Source organism: Cheilinus undulatus, linkage group 12, assembly GCF_018320785.1.
Source record: "Cheilinus undulatus linkage group 12, ASM1832078v1, whole genome shotgun sequence".
Classification (NCBI taxonomy): Eukaryota; Metazoa; Chordata; class Actinopteri; order Labriformes; family Labridae; genus Cheilinus; species Cheilinus undulatus.
Genome location: NC_054876.1, coordinates 16,456,381 through 16,472,091, shown reverse-complemented (window position 1 = coordinate 16,472,091; position 15,711 = coordinate 16,456,381). Strand labels below are relative to the sequence as shown.

The following is a 15,711-nucleotide window of genomic DNA, read 5'->3' as shown; positions in this document are numbered from 1 at the left end:
GAAGTGGATGGTGAATGTATATTTCAGCTGGTTCAACTAAAGTAGTTGCACCAACTACTTAAGTTGAGCCCCTGGAAAATGTGAGCTCAACATTAATACAGTAAATAAAGTAATATTCAATGCTTCATCATTTGTTCATGCAACATTAATCAAGTTGGATTTTTTACAGTGTAGAAATTATAAGATAAATCTTGATTAGACAAAAATCCTTTGACAGCCCTATTTATCTATTTATTTATTCATTCATTCAACCATCAGTCATCATAATGATCATGTTGACTGTTCAAAGGTCCTTCACAGAAATAAACACTACTTTAAAAAAACACTTTTTCTTTTTAAAATTTCAAATGAGCAAAATAAAAGAAAAATGCTGGGTGTTGATTTTAATATCAGATCAGATCTTTCGGTACTCACCTTGCATTTTAACTGATTGGTTTTGCCTTTTTGTGTTGCTTTTAAAATCTGAGAGATTTTTTTGTATTCTGCATAGACCTAACAGAATGGAACAACTCCTGAAGAAATGCAGCCAGTGTTTTTTTTGTTTTTAACCTCCAAGTTTCCATCTTTAACCGGCTGGATGGCTCTGTATCACAGCTGTTTGTTTATACTGGATGTAGTAAGTGTCACTTCTGTCGGGATGTTGACTGCTACTGTAAGCAGATACTGCACTCTGTCCCCGTGTGTTCGTCCCTGTGTTTGTGAAGATACAGTACAAAAAACAAACAAAAAACACAGTTGAGCACAGGTGGGGAAATGTGGACTGATCACTTTAAACCTGAGACTGAAGCACAATGTAAATGCACTTAGCTGTTGTTGAGTAGACGATGTGTTTATGATATGCTTGTGAATCTTGAAGAGATCTACAGTAGTGTGTGCAGTAGTTGCTGTATGTAGCTTTAAAGTCATGTATCCATGTTGACATTTCCAGTGAGTTTATGTATCGTTAAAGAGCTGTTTGACCAGTAGAGAAATGAAAATATACTTCAGTTATGATGTGTAGTCGCTTAGATTGTTGTGTTATTGTGCAATAAAAGTTTAACACAACCAGTCTCTTTCTAGAGTCATTTATCTCACAGCTACACTTTTACAGTTTGGTTTTCATTAAAGCCCCTGTGAGAAATGTTTCCTTAGTGTGTAAATTGGCAGCCCCTGTGGACAAAGTGGTACCTTTTATGTCTTTGCTGTCCTGTACAGTCATGGATGAAAGTATTGGCACACCTGGATTTTTTCCAGAAAATACACAGTTTCTCTCAGAAATTGTTTTTGGTATACACATATTTATTTCCTTTAAGTGCATTGGAACAACACAAACAAGCAGAAGAAAAAAAGCCAAAATGGACATAATTTTACACAAAAAAAAAAAAAAAATGAGCTAGACAAAATTGCTGGCACCTTAATATTTGGTTGCACACCCTTGGGAAAAGTAACTGAAACCAATCGCTTCCTATAACCATCAACACGCTTCTTAAACCTCTCAACTGGAATTTTGGACCACTCTTCTTTTGCAAACTGCTCCAGGTCTCTCAGATTTGAAGGGGTGCCTTCTTGCAACAGCAATTTTGAGATCTCTCCATAGGTGTTCAAGGGGATTTAGATCCTGACTCTTGGTGTTGTTTTAGGTATGTTTGGGGTCATTGTCCTGTTGGAACACCCATGACCTTTGATGCAGGCCCAGCTTTCCGACACTAGGCCCTACATTGCAGCCCAAAATCTTTAAATAGTCTCCAGATTTCATGATTCCTTGCACACAGTCAAGGCACCCAGTGCCAGAGGCAGCAAAACAAGCCCAAAATATCTTTGAACCTCCACCATGTTTGACTGTAGGTAGTGTTCTTTTCTTTGTAGGCCTCATTCTGTTTTCTGTAAACAGTAGAATGACGTGCTTTTCCAAAAAGCTCTACCTTAGTCTCATCTGTCCACAAAATGTTCTCCCAGAAGGATTGGGGCTTACTTTTGTTAACTCCAGTCTGGCTTTTTTATGTCTCTTTGTAAGCAGTGGGGTTCTCCTCGGTCTCCTGCCATAGCGCTTCATCTCATTCAGATAATGATGTATGGTCCAAGCTGACACTTTTGCACCCTGAGTCTGCAGGACAGCCTGAATTTGTGTGGAAGTTGACTGAGGATCTTTATTCACCATTCCAACTATCCTGCGTTGCATTCTTTTGTGAGTTTTTCTCTTCTGTCCATGTCCAGGGAGATTAGCCACAGTTCCATGGGTTATAAACTTCTTGATTATATTACGCACAGTGGACAAAGGAATTTCAAGATCTCTGGAGATGGTCTTGTAACCTTGAGATTGTTCATATTTTTCCACAATTTTGCTTCTTAAGTCCTCAGACAATTCTGGGCTCTTCTTTCTCTTCTCCATGCTTGGTGTGACACACAGGCACACAACTCAAAGGTTGGGCCAACTTTTATACATTCAAACTGGCTTCAGGTGTGATTTTTATATTGCCAGCACCTGTAACTACCACAGGTGAGTTTAAATGAGCATCATATGCTTGAAATAAAATGATTGACCCACAGTTTTAAAAGGGTGCCAATAATTTTGTCCGTTCCATTTTTTGAGTTTTGTGTAAAATTATGTCAATTTTGGCTTTTTTTCCCTGTTTTTTTGTGTTGTTCCAATGCACATAAAGGAAATAAACATGCGCATACCAAAAACATTTGTAATCGCAACAATTTCTGTGAAAAATTGTGTATTTTCAGGAAAAATTCCAGGGGTGCCAATACTTTTGTCCATGACTGTACACATGTAAGTGTTTTGTATTTATTCCCCTGACTTTTTTCATTCAGTACCTCTTACTTTGGATCTTTGATGTGAAGCAAAAAAAGTACACTTCTGCAGTTTTGTCATTAATTCAAACACAATTAACTGACTTTGAACTTTAAAAACACCTGAACTAAAATACAAATCTTGTTGCTGATACTCTTGTTTGCTTTTGTTTATCACATGGAGGCGTCAGTATTGATTCCAGTCCCTTCCATAACTAAATTAAAACAACAACAGCAACAACAAAAAGTTACCCTCTACTTTAACAAGCCTCTCAGGGCCGGCTGCTGAGAAGCATCCCCACAGCATGATGCTTTCTGGTGATGTTTGGTGTCTCATCAGACCTAAAATCTTTCTTCCACTTGACAATAAAGGGGTGTTTTTCCTTTTTCTTTTTAAATCTAAAAACAAATTATGTTGACCATAATTGATTTATGAAATCAGTAAAAGGCTAACAACCACCACCAAATGGATGGATACTTCCTTATAAGGACTGTACTGTTGTAAGCGCTGATCTTATAGGTTAAAGAAGCACTATTTAAACTGTTATATCCAGAGGCAGAGCCAGAAGTGTTTGATATCCAGTGCTAAGCCTAAATTTAGTAGGGTTCAGGGGGAGTTTTTCTCTTCTCAGACAGCCATATTCACTATTTTCAAGCAATTTTAATAAGAATTTAGATTTAAAACACCAACAAATTTATGCATCATTTGGGCAAAAATGGTGGTTTCCTCTTTACAAAAAAAAAAAAGAAAAAAAAAGCGCCCTTTATGGCCAACATAATTTATTTTAAATACTATGGTTTCAAAGTGTGTCCATCATTCTAAACCAATAATACACTGCACTGAAGATCAATAATTTTCACTTCTTCTGCCTGAAAATGTGCACAAACTGATATTTCTTTTAAATGTACACATGGATAGGGTTTGAATTTAGTGTAAATGTTTACAATTGACACTATGTATTTAAAAAAAAAGCATCAAAGCAAAATGTACAGAAAATGTTAATATCTGATACAATGTAAAATGTATTTCTTATACTTTTACACCCATAGACTTAAAAAATAAAAAGATTGATTTTAGTTTGCCAACAAGAATGACATTTCCATGTCCATTTGTACACTAAAATTATTTCTTCTCGCATTTATTGAAAAATATATAAGTCTAAAAGATTCGGGGCTTTAGCCCTGTTAGCCATCCCCCCGCTCCAACTACAGTTATTTCATTTTTTGAATTACGTATGTGGTTAAATCTGAATTTAATTTCAGAATTGAGTCAATACTTTTTCTATGTATATAATGTGATAGTTAAGTTCGTTATCTTTAATACATTTGCAAAGAATTATTAAAATTCTGTTTTATTTTTTTCATGATGGGGTAATGTTGGCAAATGAATGAAAAAAAATATATATATTTTTCAACTACAGCATCATAACATTGAAAAAAATGACGAGGGTCTGAACTCACAGAATAACACAAACTTTAAAAAGAAGTCCTGATAATTTTGACAACAGTGCAGCATTTTAAAGCTCAGCTTCACCGCTTTTTCCCTAGAACTAAACTGATTCATTATTTAGAGAGGTGTCTACATGGAGTCTCAAAGTTTACAGATTATTGCGTTTATTAAGACTTAAGGCACTAGCCCAAGAATATATGATCAAGATATCTGTGTTTTCCAACTCTTCAGTCTCTTATTTTAAAATACATTAATGCAAAAAGAATTTATAATCCTAATTTCACACAATCTTTGCCTGACCAAATTTGATCCCCTAACTCAACACACATCTGCAAAGCTTTTTAAAGACCAGATTAAGTTTATTTATGTATGCGAGAATCAAAAATGGAGTCCTTCTGATTTGCAGTTATCACTCAAGCTATATTTATAATTAAGTCATTTTTAAGCACAGTAGGTTGCATTTTACCCTCGCTGTTTGCTTCCCTAACATCCCTTAAATTGTCATTCACCCATTTATACATGACCAGTTTAAATTCCCATGATCCTTCAGCATCTCTGCAGTTTCTAGGTGTGGCAGAGCATGGTGCGTCACTACCAAACCTTGTTTGTCCCTAGTCTGACTCACCCCAGCTTTCAGTGCATTAATGCAGTTTAGCAGAGGGAAATGGTACAGTCAGGTTTACGACGCACCTCATCACGGTCGATAGCCCCCGTCCTAATATCCACTAACTATTGAATCTTTGCCTTCGGAGCATGTTTATGACTCTACCACCATCATAAAAACTGCAGATGACTCAGTGCAGGTGCTGGTGAATAGCTGTTGAAGCTTGTGGTGGCGTAACACACAGAAATCATTAAAAAGAAACCACAAATGTCTCGAAAAATCTTTGTGAAATCAAATATCTTTTATTAAAAAAAGGGAAAACGCTTCCAATCAAACTTTGTGTATAAAAGACAGTCACATAAGCTCATTCCACCTACAGCAGAATGTTATTGTTGTACTCGTCATCGACTAATTTGATGCTTCCTGGCGAGACTAAGAGACATCTACTGTATGAAAATAACATCCCGAAATATGCTTTTCTCACACTCAACCAGAAATATTTCAAGAAGCCGGTTAATGCTGCAGCTCAGAGCACCCTAGATGCTGATTTGTGAGTTTAATCTCTGAGAACCTGACAAAAAAAACTCTTCATTCCCCCAAAACAAAGAGAACAAATAACCTCCCTCTGATGTCAGTGACCACATGGAGGCAGGTTTATGAGGAAGTGTGTTCAGATTTGAGCACCCAGTGTTGAAATGAAAGTGGCCCTCAAATGAGTCAGAGACTACACTAAAGTAACATTAATGGTGCAGTGGAAAAGATGCATCATTGTGCAGAACTTCCATAAGGTTTCAGAAACAATCAACCCAGGAATCAATCATAAATAAACACAGTGATTCTGAAAGCAAATCAACACCTGATTGTAGTTTGCCAGGAAACAAAGGTGACTTCAGTTTAAAAAATGAGAAAAAAATGGCACATCTTGTTTAAATGGCTGTGCAACGAGATGCTGCCTTGTTGCTTGAAATCAGAGCTGAAGATGACTAAAATGTCCTATCAGATGATCGGCCAGGCTGATGAGACTTAAAACTCTGATGTAATGCTTGTTGATGTCCAAAATTCTTAAACAAAAATCATGAGGTTTAATCTTGTTTCTCTTTCTCCAAAAATCTTTATTACTCAGCTGCCACGTGGAGGAGATAAATGTGCAAATATATCCGTTTCCTCATCACTATTGTAAAGAAAAAAGTAAACCAAGTTAACACAATGAAAAATAAATATTTCCGTAGAAGAGTAAGCCAGAGGCTTCTTTGCTTTTGTGTATGCTGTGTGTTGGAGAAGTTGTGATGGAAGCAATTTGGACAAAGTACAACAGGACAGGATGCAATGGCTTTTTTTAACCCCAAAACAAACAAAAGGTAGGAATTCAAGGGGCAAAAAAAGACAAAAACACCAAAAGGGAAGCAGGGAAAAACTAACCTAAGTTAGACAAAGGATTTAGAAGCAATGGTTTCACAAGAGCCTGACTGATATACTGATATTTTCACACTGATATAGGTCACAATTAAGGGAGGAAACAATCAGTGATATTACAGATAATATAGGTGCGTTAATAGCTGACAATTTAAGTCAGCACCAGAATCATGGTTCAACTAAACTAATTATTGATATCTTTTATTAACAATGCTTTGCAATGCAATCATTCACCATTAGCTGGGCTGTTAACGGCTACTGCCATAATGCTTCACTTTCTGGATGCATACCAGCACAGACAATGGATGGCATGCAGCAGTTTAGCTTTAGTATTTTAAACAAGAACATGGAAAGAAGTTGAACGTAGTCCAAGTTAGGTTAAACTGGAGTACAGACTAGAGAAGTTCTTAACCAGATTAAGCACAGGCATGTGTTGGTAAACCTGCAAGGAGGAGTAAAGGCTGGCAGTGCCTACACTTCTAACGTTGCCGTTACACCGTGTTTAGCCTTGATATAAAAAAAAAAACTGTGCTCTATTTTGACCGTATTTGGAGTTTCTTCTTAACACTGGTTGACTTGTTTAAATTCAAATTTGCATTTCACAGACTTTGAAATTTATCATCTTGGAACATAGGGATGCAACAACACAGGTATTTCATGGTTCAATATACAACTCCGTCTTGGGCTCAGTTTCAATTCTGATGCCCCTGCAGAGGGTTTTTTAAATTGCATTTTTAGGGGTTTTAGGTGAATTCTGCAGCTGTTGAAGACAAAATTCATCCACTGCTGGCATCATGAGCTGTGTTACACAAAGAATTACAAGTAGGATGTATTGAAAGAATATGTTTTTAGAGCACTGTTATGTAAGAATAAGTCTACACCAGGCTGGGTGTTTTAGATTGTTGTCAGTCACTTGCATGATGACATGAGAGGGGATGAAAAGGACTGTTTTCAGTCCATGTCGTATACAAGCTTAATGCAGTTTTCATTTCACTGAAAATGTTTTCAACTCAAATATGACATGCTTTCATCGATCAAGGAATCACAAGCATTTTGTGGCTTGGCGAGTTTCACCTGGAGAGTGACGCTTGAAAGATAAGTGGTCATACACTTGTTGGATGTCTTTCTCAGTGTGCCACTGCTAAACCCTGATAGCATGCACTAGCAATTTTGACACAGCATAGTTTTCTTATGCCTGACCATTTTGGTGCAAATATCCACCTGGTGTAAAAAGTTTCTCAAAACAGAGAAACTACCTGCTTTTGGTGCTGGGCTGGTGTTAATTTTTAGACCTTAGATTGAGTCTTTACTCATGCTGATGAGTTTCCTTTTCTCAGTACAAACTGAGCCAATTCAAATAAATGTATAAGATGGTAGTTGAACCTTAAACCCCCAAAAATGCAAAATGTACATGAGTCTGAAACCATAGATGCTGCACCAAATGGTTCAGTATTGTATTGATAATTGTTGCATCCCCAGTTGATAGTGACTTTTTTACCTAGAATAAAATTGGACCTCCTTTACATAGATTCTGCGCTGATAAGACTTCACAAAAGTACTTTGAAGGTTGCTTTTTCATACATTTCATATTACTCTATAAAAATCTGTAGTGCAGATTTCCTGTCTGTAATGCTTTGCTACATGGGCTGCAAGTGTTGTAAGAATGCTCTGCTGGACACACTGTATACCAGCCCTCATCCACACTGATAAATATATACCTAGATAAAATGAATGTCTGTACTGATATGGGCCTATAACGGCCAAATGATATATCAGTCAGGCTCTACATTTAACTGTGGTGTTTTAATTGGCTAACAGGACTGATTCCTGTGTAGTGCTAATGCCCAAACAGCTGTACAAAATCTGACAGAAAACACTCAAATCTAAGGCTTCTGGTTGTGAGGAGAGAGTACCAAAACAGCTGACATCAGAGTTGAAGTAGTGACCCCCTAGCATGATGAGTTTCATTAAATTATTTGCTGGAAATGAAGGTATCCCCGTGAATAAGAACATGAGCACCATTTTTGGCATCTCTGCATCCTTCTTTGGCGACGAGGAGAAAGTGGAGTGGAAGGGGTAGTAGAAGGAGGAGCATAGTGTTTCAAACAGGATGGGGAGGAGTGGAGGAAGAGCAGTGAAGGCTCCGCCAGCGAGCAATAAGGCTGAGGTGACCGAGTCCAGCTGGGGGGAAGGTCCTCGTTGAACAGTAGCATCGTCGACCAGAGGAGGAAACTCCACGGCAACGTGTCACGAGCACCAGCGATCAGTTTGAGAGTCACAAGCAGTCTCAGATAAAAAGAAACATCATATTTATATATTATATATACACTTGTACAAAAAGAAAGAAGAAAAATCCCTGAAGTTTTAATCATGGTTGACAGTTTTTTTATTTTATTGAGGTTTGAGAATGGGGCGACATGTCAGTGACTCCAGCCCATGAGGTGGCTGACGCGGGCTTTCTCAGTCATGCGGCGCACACGTCCTGAGCGGGACATGCCCAGATTGAGGGGGTCCTCTTTGGACCCCTGGCCATCATCCTCTGAGTCGTCCCTGTATGTTACTGTCCTGCGGCCCTGGTTTCGTGTATTCACACGCCGAGACTTACACTGGCTGCCTCTCTCTGGTGGATTCTTTGCTGCTCCAGCTCCTCTCTGCACTACTGGGTTATCCTCATCCTCTTCCTCCTCCTCTTCTTCTTCCTCAGGTTCCTCTTCCTCCTCAGGCTCCTCCTCTTCCTCTTCATCCTCCTCCTCATCTTCTTCTCCCTGCTCTTCTTCATGTCTTATCTCCTCCTTTTGCTGCTGCACCTGCGGCTGCTCCTCCTCCTCTTCTTCCTCTTCTTCTTCATCCTCCTCATCTTCATCGTCCTCCTCTTCCTCTTCCTCCTCCTCCTCCTCCTCCTCCTCCACAGGCAGCTGCACCCGTGCTCTTTTAGGTCTCTGTGCCTCCTCCTCCCCTCCTTTATGTCTCCTTTTCCCTGAGGCCGCCATCTTTCCCTTGGCTGCGAGGCTCACAGAGAGGCGGGGGGCTTTGCTGTAGTCGTGGTCCCCCCCCTCCACATACTTCTCTACCTCAGAGTCAGAGCTGTTCTCGCTGTCTGACGACGACGAAGAAGAGGACGAAGATGAGGTGGAGGATGACTCAGATGAGGAGCTGTTGGATCCAGACGCCTCGTCGTCGTCGTCAGACTGCGGTGCTTCAGGCTTGTGGCGCTGTCTGGAGCCGTTACTCAGATGGAGGTTTCGCCGATGCCCTGATTCAACACAAGAGGACAAAAGTTTATTTTTGCAACAGAACTCTTTTGAAAAAAATGAAACACTTACATATTTTTTGAGTAGAATTTGAAAGTTTATACCTGACTTCTTCACTGGAGTTGTGCGGCTGCGGGTCACCCGGTGCTCCTCATTGTCTCTGCTCATCCCTGAACTCGGGGAAGAGGGCTGGTTGTCTTCCTCCTCTGCTACACTGCTGCTTTGCTTAGCTGAAGCAACAATGCACAGACATTATAGATTAGGGCTGTGACTGCATAACTTTTACAATTTTCAGTAACAGTATCTAGAGTAATGCATAAAGGTTGTACAAGGTACTTGGCAATAGTAATGACATCAGTTTCTAGGAATTTCAGTGTGCTGTGCCTCTAAGGAGAGCGCACTGGGGGCACCAGCGAAGAAGCTAGCACTACAACTTGGTACAGTTGCCCTGCATAATTTAGCGAGTTTTAGCAAAAACGAGCCAAAAACAATGCTAGCTCAAATGCATGCTAAATTGAAAAACCTGAAATGCTTTATTTTCACCCAGAATGTCAATGGTGTTTGGCACTACAGGTACATCGAAAAAAATTAGAATATCATGAAAAGGTTCAATATTTTTTGTCACTCATTTCAGAAAGTGAAACCCATATATTAAATGGACTCATTACACATAGAGTGAAATATTTCAAGCCTTTATTTCTTGAAATGTTGATGATTATTTTGATAGTGGCCTTCAGTTTGTCTGCATTGCTGGGTCTGGTGTAGAGCCCTGCGCAGGACTGTTTTCTTCATCCCGCTCCAGCTGAATTTCTGACCATTACTGCCCGTACCCACAATGTCTGTGTTTCACTCCCGCCTGCATCCACAAAACCCTGAGAATTCATGCCCGCACCGTAATACAGATGCATTGATTTTGTGACTTCTCCCATCCTGCAGGAGAAAACACGTCATTTTATAGGCCATTAATAGAGACTCAGACCAGGTGTTGTTTCGGCGGTAAAGGGAAAACAAAAGTGTCACGGAATGCATCAAAAACGAAAAACAGTGCTTTGTGCAAAAATGGGCCAAGAAGATCATGTGAGTGCAAACAACCTATTAATCTAAATGATTAAGAAAAAGAATCAGCTGCAGAAAAACACGCACTATCATCGGAGAGCATCTCTCTCCCTCACTCTCTCTCTGAGCGGCAACTGTCAGTCAAATCGCTGCGTTTCAGCACCAAGGACAGCTCATTTAGCCATTCTCAGCATAAACATTACTACCTTTCACAACACAAAAACCCGCTTTATCAGTTGAAATAATTATTTATGAAACTGTACTTGTCTCGCCATTTAGTATTCAGAAGTAGATATTAATCTGTTATTCCATCAAAGCTTGTCTGCAGAAACAAAACTTGTCAGACTTGCCTTGTTTTCTTTTTCTTTTGTAAAGACCTGGTTTGAGCTTTTTTTCTACATCATTTGTTTACTCCATCATCCTGTCGCTAGGCCACATCCTGATCCCGCTGTTTTTTTTTTTCGCTGCCCGCAGCAAAGTTCAAACCGCCCGCTCCCGCGAGATTTGCATTGGGTCCCGCCCAATGCAGCCCTCTAGTCTGGTGTCTCTCATCTTCCTCTTGACAATACCCCATAGATTCTTTATGGGGTTCAGGTCAGGCCAGTTTGCTGGCCAGTCAAGCACAGTAACACCATGGTCATTGAACCAGCTTTTGGTACCTTTGGCAGTGTGGGCAGGTGCCAAGTCCTGCTGGAAAATGAAATCAGCATCTGCATAAAGCTCGTCAGCAGAAGGAAGCATGAAGTGCTCTAAAACCTCCTGGTAGATGGCTGTGTTGACGGTGGACTTCAGAAAACACAGTGGACCAACACCAGCAGATGTCATGGCAGCCCAAATCATCACTGACTGTGGAAACTTCAAACTGGACTTCAAGCAATGTGGATTCTGTGCCTCTCCACTCTTCCTCCAGACTCTGGGACCTTGATTTCCAAATGAAAGCACAATCTACTTTCATCTGAAAGAGGACTTTCTTTTTCTCCACAGCCCAGGTAAGATGCTTCTGACATTGTCTCTGGTTTAGGAGTGGCTTGGCACGAGAAATGCCACATTTGTAGCCCATGTCTAGGATTCGTCTGTGCGTAGCGGCTCTTGACGCGCTGACTCCAGCCTCAGTCCACTCCTTGTGAAGCTCCCCCAAATTCTTGAATGGATGTTGTTTGACAATCCTCTCAAGGCTGCGGTTATCCCTTATGCTGGTGCACCTTTTCCTACCACACTTTTTCCTTCCACTCAACTTTCTGTGAATATGCTTGGATACAGCACTCTGTGAACAACCAGCTTCTTTAGCAATGACCTCTTGTGGCTTACCCTCCTTGTGGAGGTTGTCAGTGAATGTCCTCAGACATCTGTCAAGTGTGCAGTCTCCTCCATGATTGTGTAGCCTACTGACCCAGACTGAGAGACCATTTAAAGGCTCAGGAAACCTTCGCAGGTGTTTTAAGTTAATTAGCTGATTAGGGTGTGACACCATGACTTTCCAATATTGAACTTTTTCACAATGTTCTAATTTTCTGAGACACCGAATTTTGGGTTTTCATTATCTGTAAGCCATAATCATCAACATTTCAAGAAATAAAGGCTTGAAATATTTCACTCTATGTGTAATGAGTCTATATAATATATGGGTTTCATTTTCTGAAATGAGTGACAACAAATATTGAACTTTTTCATGATATTCTAATTTTTTGTGATGTACCTTTATTTTGAGATGCAACCTTTGGTTAAGTGTTTTTCCACCTCAGTATATTGTTATCTCCCAAACAGCTGTTTGGATCTACGGGCATCTACAGAAACAACAACAAAACTAAAACAAAACCAAACATGAGCGGCTTCGACTAGAGTGATGATGGCATACTGTTTACTGTGGATAAGAGGGGATACTTTTAAGCCAAAGAGCACACAGATGGACAATATCTGCAGATGGAGACTCAGCAGGCTAAAAGAGAAGGGACAAACTTTAGTGGAAACTGGTGAGCAGGAGAGATCCCAGGTTACCTGGTGGTGTAGGTGTGCAAACCGTGAGCCCACAAACCTAAAGCTATAACAAGTAAATTCATTTTGTCTTCTTATCTTTATTATTTTTTCTGTTTCTCTTTTATCAGACAAAGAAATGTAGGAAACATGGTCACGCCCCCCTCAATATCGCTACCTCAAATCAGCTATATCAGACCACCGCAAAACTAAAAAAATACACACCTTTAGGACTGGGACAACACAAAGATTACACAAATGACAGATCAAAGATGCAACTGAGTCTGTATCGCCCCCCCATCCAGTTCTCTGCCTTACTAAATGCTGGTATTTAAAGACCTTCAACTTTCTGGAGATGTATTAGAGCACTGCTTCCCTCCACAGCCCTACCCTAGGGATTTTACAAAAATCCATAAAAACCATATAAACATAATTTTTAAAAATTGAAATCCCCCTAAAATTTAAGTAAAATACTTGATTAGATGCTTTTTGATATTTTCTCCCTATGTTCCAGAACTTAGAAAACACAAGAATGTTTTTTTTTTTTTTTGGCATTTTATGTTTTTTTTATATTTTATAGAGGACAGCGGACAGAGTCGAAAACAGGAATGAGAGAGAGGGGGGTTCAGACATGTGGAGAAGGATCCACAGGCTGGACTTGAACCCAGACCGCCTGTGTTCATGAGGTGTGCCTTTACCACTCGGCCATAAAAAGCCACCTTTTTATCAGTTATTTTGTCTAATGTAGAGAACCAGTGTCCCAGTTTTTCACTGGTGTTGATTTAACTAAAGACACTCCATCAAATGTTCTCCAGCCTCACTCGATACCAAATTTGTAGGATTTATCAAAGCCTTCAGGGTTATAACATTACCAGGAAAAACTGTGTAGAGTCATAAAGTACATTTCTATAGATGAATATCAAAACAGAAAATGTATGCGACCATAGGGATGCCTGATCAAAACCAAATAAATGGTGTGGGCTCTTCAGTTTTACTTTGTGACTACATAAATGCCTTCCTAGTAACATTAATGCCGTAAAACAAAAGCATTTTTGAAATTTTTTTTTTATGACATAAAAAACTGTAAAGACTTCTTGTGTTATGGTTATATGAGTGGTTTGGTGGGCCCTTGAAGCATTTTAGGTCCCAAAATGGTCCATGGTATTCTTACAGTTGAGAAAGACTGTATAAGAGAACCCAACCCCAACCAGAAGAGCAGAATTGAAATTTGTCATCCAAGCATCCAAGTAAGTTTATGGCTCTCTCTTTATTCTTCTACTGGCTGATAACGAGACATGCTACAGTCAGCATGATATGTTTAACCTCTGATAACAATATGTCAGCTGATGAAGTGGAAAACTGAGCTGAAATTACTAGTTTTAGTTCAGTCTGTTGTTTTCATCTTTGTTCGAAGCCTGCATGCTGAAATCAGCCAATCAGGAGATAGTGATACACTGCTGGCAAGGAACACATAGCAGGAAGTTCTATCGTAAAATAGTGGCAAACACAGAGTGGTTTCTTGGGAAAAAAATACAAAGCTTGAAAATTTTCAATACAGCGTACATCTGTGCAACGTTGTTTTTTGGCCTTTTTATATATAAAACTTGCTAAATCACAGGAAGCAACTGTACCCGTCTGTAGTGCTATATAGCCTAGCTTCCCTGCTGGTACCCCAAGCGCAGTCTGCTTAAGGGCAGACTGAAATCTATGGAGGCTAATGCAGTTACTAATGCCAAGTAACTTTTACAACCCGGCTTCAAAAATACCAAAATATCCCATTAAAATGTAATATTCACTTATAAACATTATGTCTTGCTGCTCCAACAGCCGAATGTAAATCTGTCAATCCTGAAGCTGTCTTGCAGAGTGGTCCCGCAAGAAGTTGAACCATTCTATTTTTGCTTGTATGGGTTAGAGTTTAAATGGGAATAAAATCAACTATTATTTTGACTACAATTTAAAAATGCTATTTTTTTAGATCCTTACATTGCAAGCAACAATAATTCAAAAACTGCCATTCACAACACAGGAAACAAATGACACATGAAGCTTGAGAAGTGCAGTCTTACCCTGGTATGGCCTCTGAGAACGACTCTTTGTTGAGGTCTGGGATTTTTTTGGCTTTGACACCTTCCCTGACTTGTGCTTCCCTTTAGGACTGAAAAAGTGGAGACAGAGAAAAGAAGCAATAGGAAAAAGGCTTTTAATTTTGCTGCTTGGAACGACTTGCAAAAGAACCTGAAAAATGATCTGGTCTCCTGTGATGCTTTGAGAATGTTAAATGACTTTGAGGCAGACACATCTGACTGCAGATGTTTACCAGATTTATGTATGATTGAGGGAAATTCTCACAAACATTTGCAGTTTAAATTTATCTCTTTGTGTCTCTAAATGCATTTTAATTTTGCTTCATGTATAATGTCTTCTGTTAATGGCTGCTAGTTGTCTGAACCTCTGTTAACTGCTGATACCAGTCTTGGCCAGGACACTGAAAAATGAAAGAGATACTTCAACGAGGTTTTTCTTCATAAATATTAATAGAAAATAGAAAAATGCACTAATTGCACAAACACAGCGCCTATGAGTAAAGTTTCTTTACAATGTGTCCTTGTCTTCAGAACCAGTCCTAATGTGATGTTTTAACACATTCGATGTGTTTCATAACAACTGACAACCCTCTCTCTTTCTCTCTTTCTGATTATCAGCGGAGCATTATTAGATGCTACTTTTAACACAAGTGCTAGGGAGTTTGTTCAAATCATCAGCTTCATTCATATCTGATGGCAAATAAAGGTAGAAAAAAGGAAATACAAGGCAATGAACAGTGAATATAATTACGAGGTAGGGCTATTAGATAACAATATTACACCTATGAAGATAAAACCACGTTGTTTACAGTCATTCCCAGTGTTAAATATTAAAGGTTGTGTATTCACACACAACTGCTTCAAGTTTTAAATAAGTGACGTCTTTAGTTCGTCTATTAATGTGCGTGCGTTTTTGCTAAGACGTTGGAAAATGATGAGCTTAAAAGTTAGGCAACGCTGAAATTGAAATTTTTGCTGAAATTGAACAAAACAGCAGAGGAATCTATTCGCACATGAACTGAGGTGTACAGGGAACACTGCATGTCATGTGTATTTGCATGGCACAAAAGATTTATTCAGACAGAGACGATGTCCAAGACCATG

The 15,711-nt window shown here is 39.3% G+C and overlaps 1 protein-coding gene across 1 annotated transcript in view; it reads right to left on the bottom strand.

Annotated features, from left to right (window-relative positions):
- Positions 1-5,109: 5,109 nt before the first annotated feature.
- brwd3 (bromodomain and WD repeat domain containing 3) overlaps positions 5,110-15,711 on the bottom strand; it is a 37,197-nt gene continuing 26,595 nt past the window's right edge. Inside the window, exons 38-40 of the mRNA XM_041801138.1 lie at positions 14,590-14,678; positions 9,598-9,723; positions 5,110-9,495 (exon numbers count right to left, since the gene is read on the bottom strand). Of these exons, the coding sequence (XP_041657072.1) occupies positions 8,663-9,495; positions 9,598-9,723; positions 14,590-14,678 (1,048 nt within the window). The 3' untranslated portion in view covers positions 5,110-8,662. The remainder of the gene's footprint in view (positions 9,496-9,597; positions 9,724-14,589; positions 14,679-15,711) is intronic.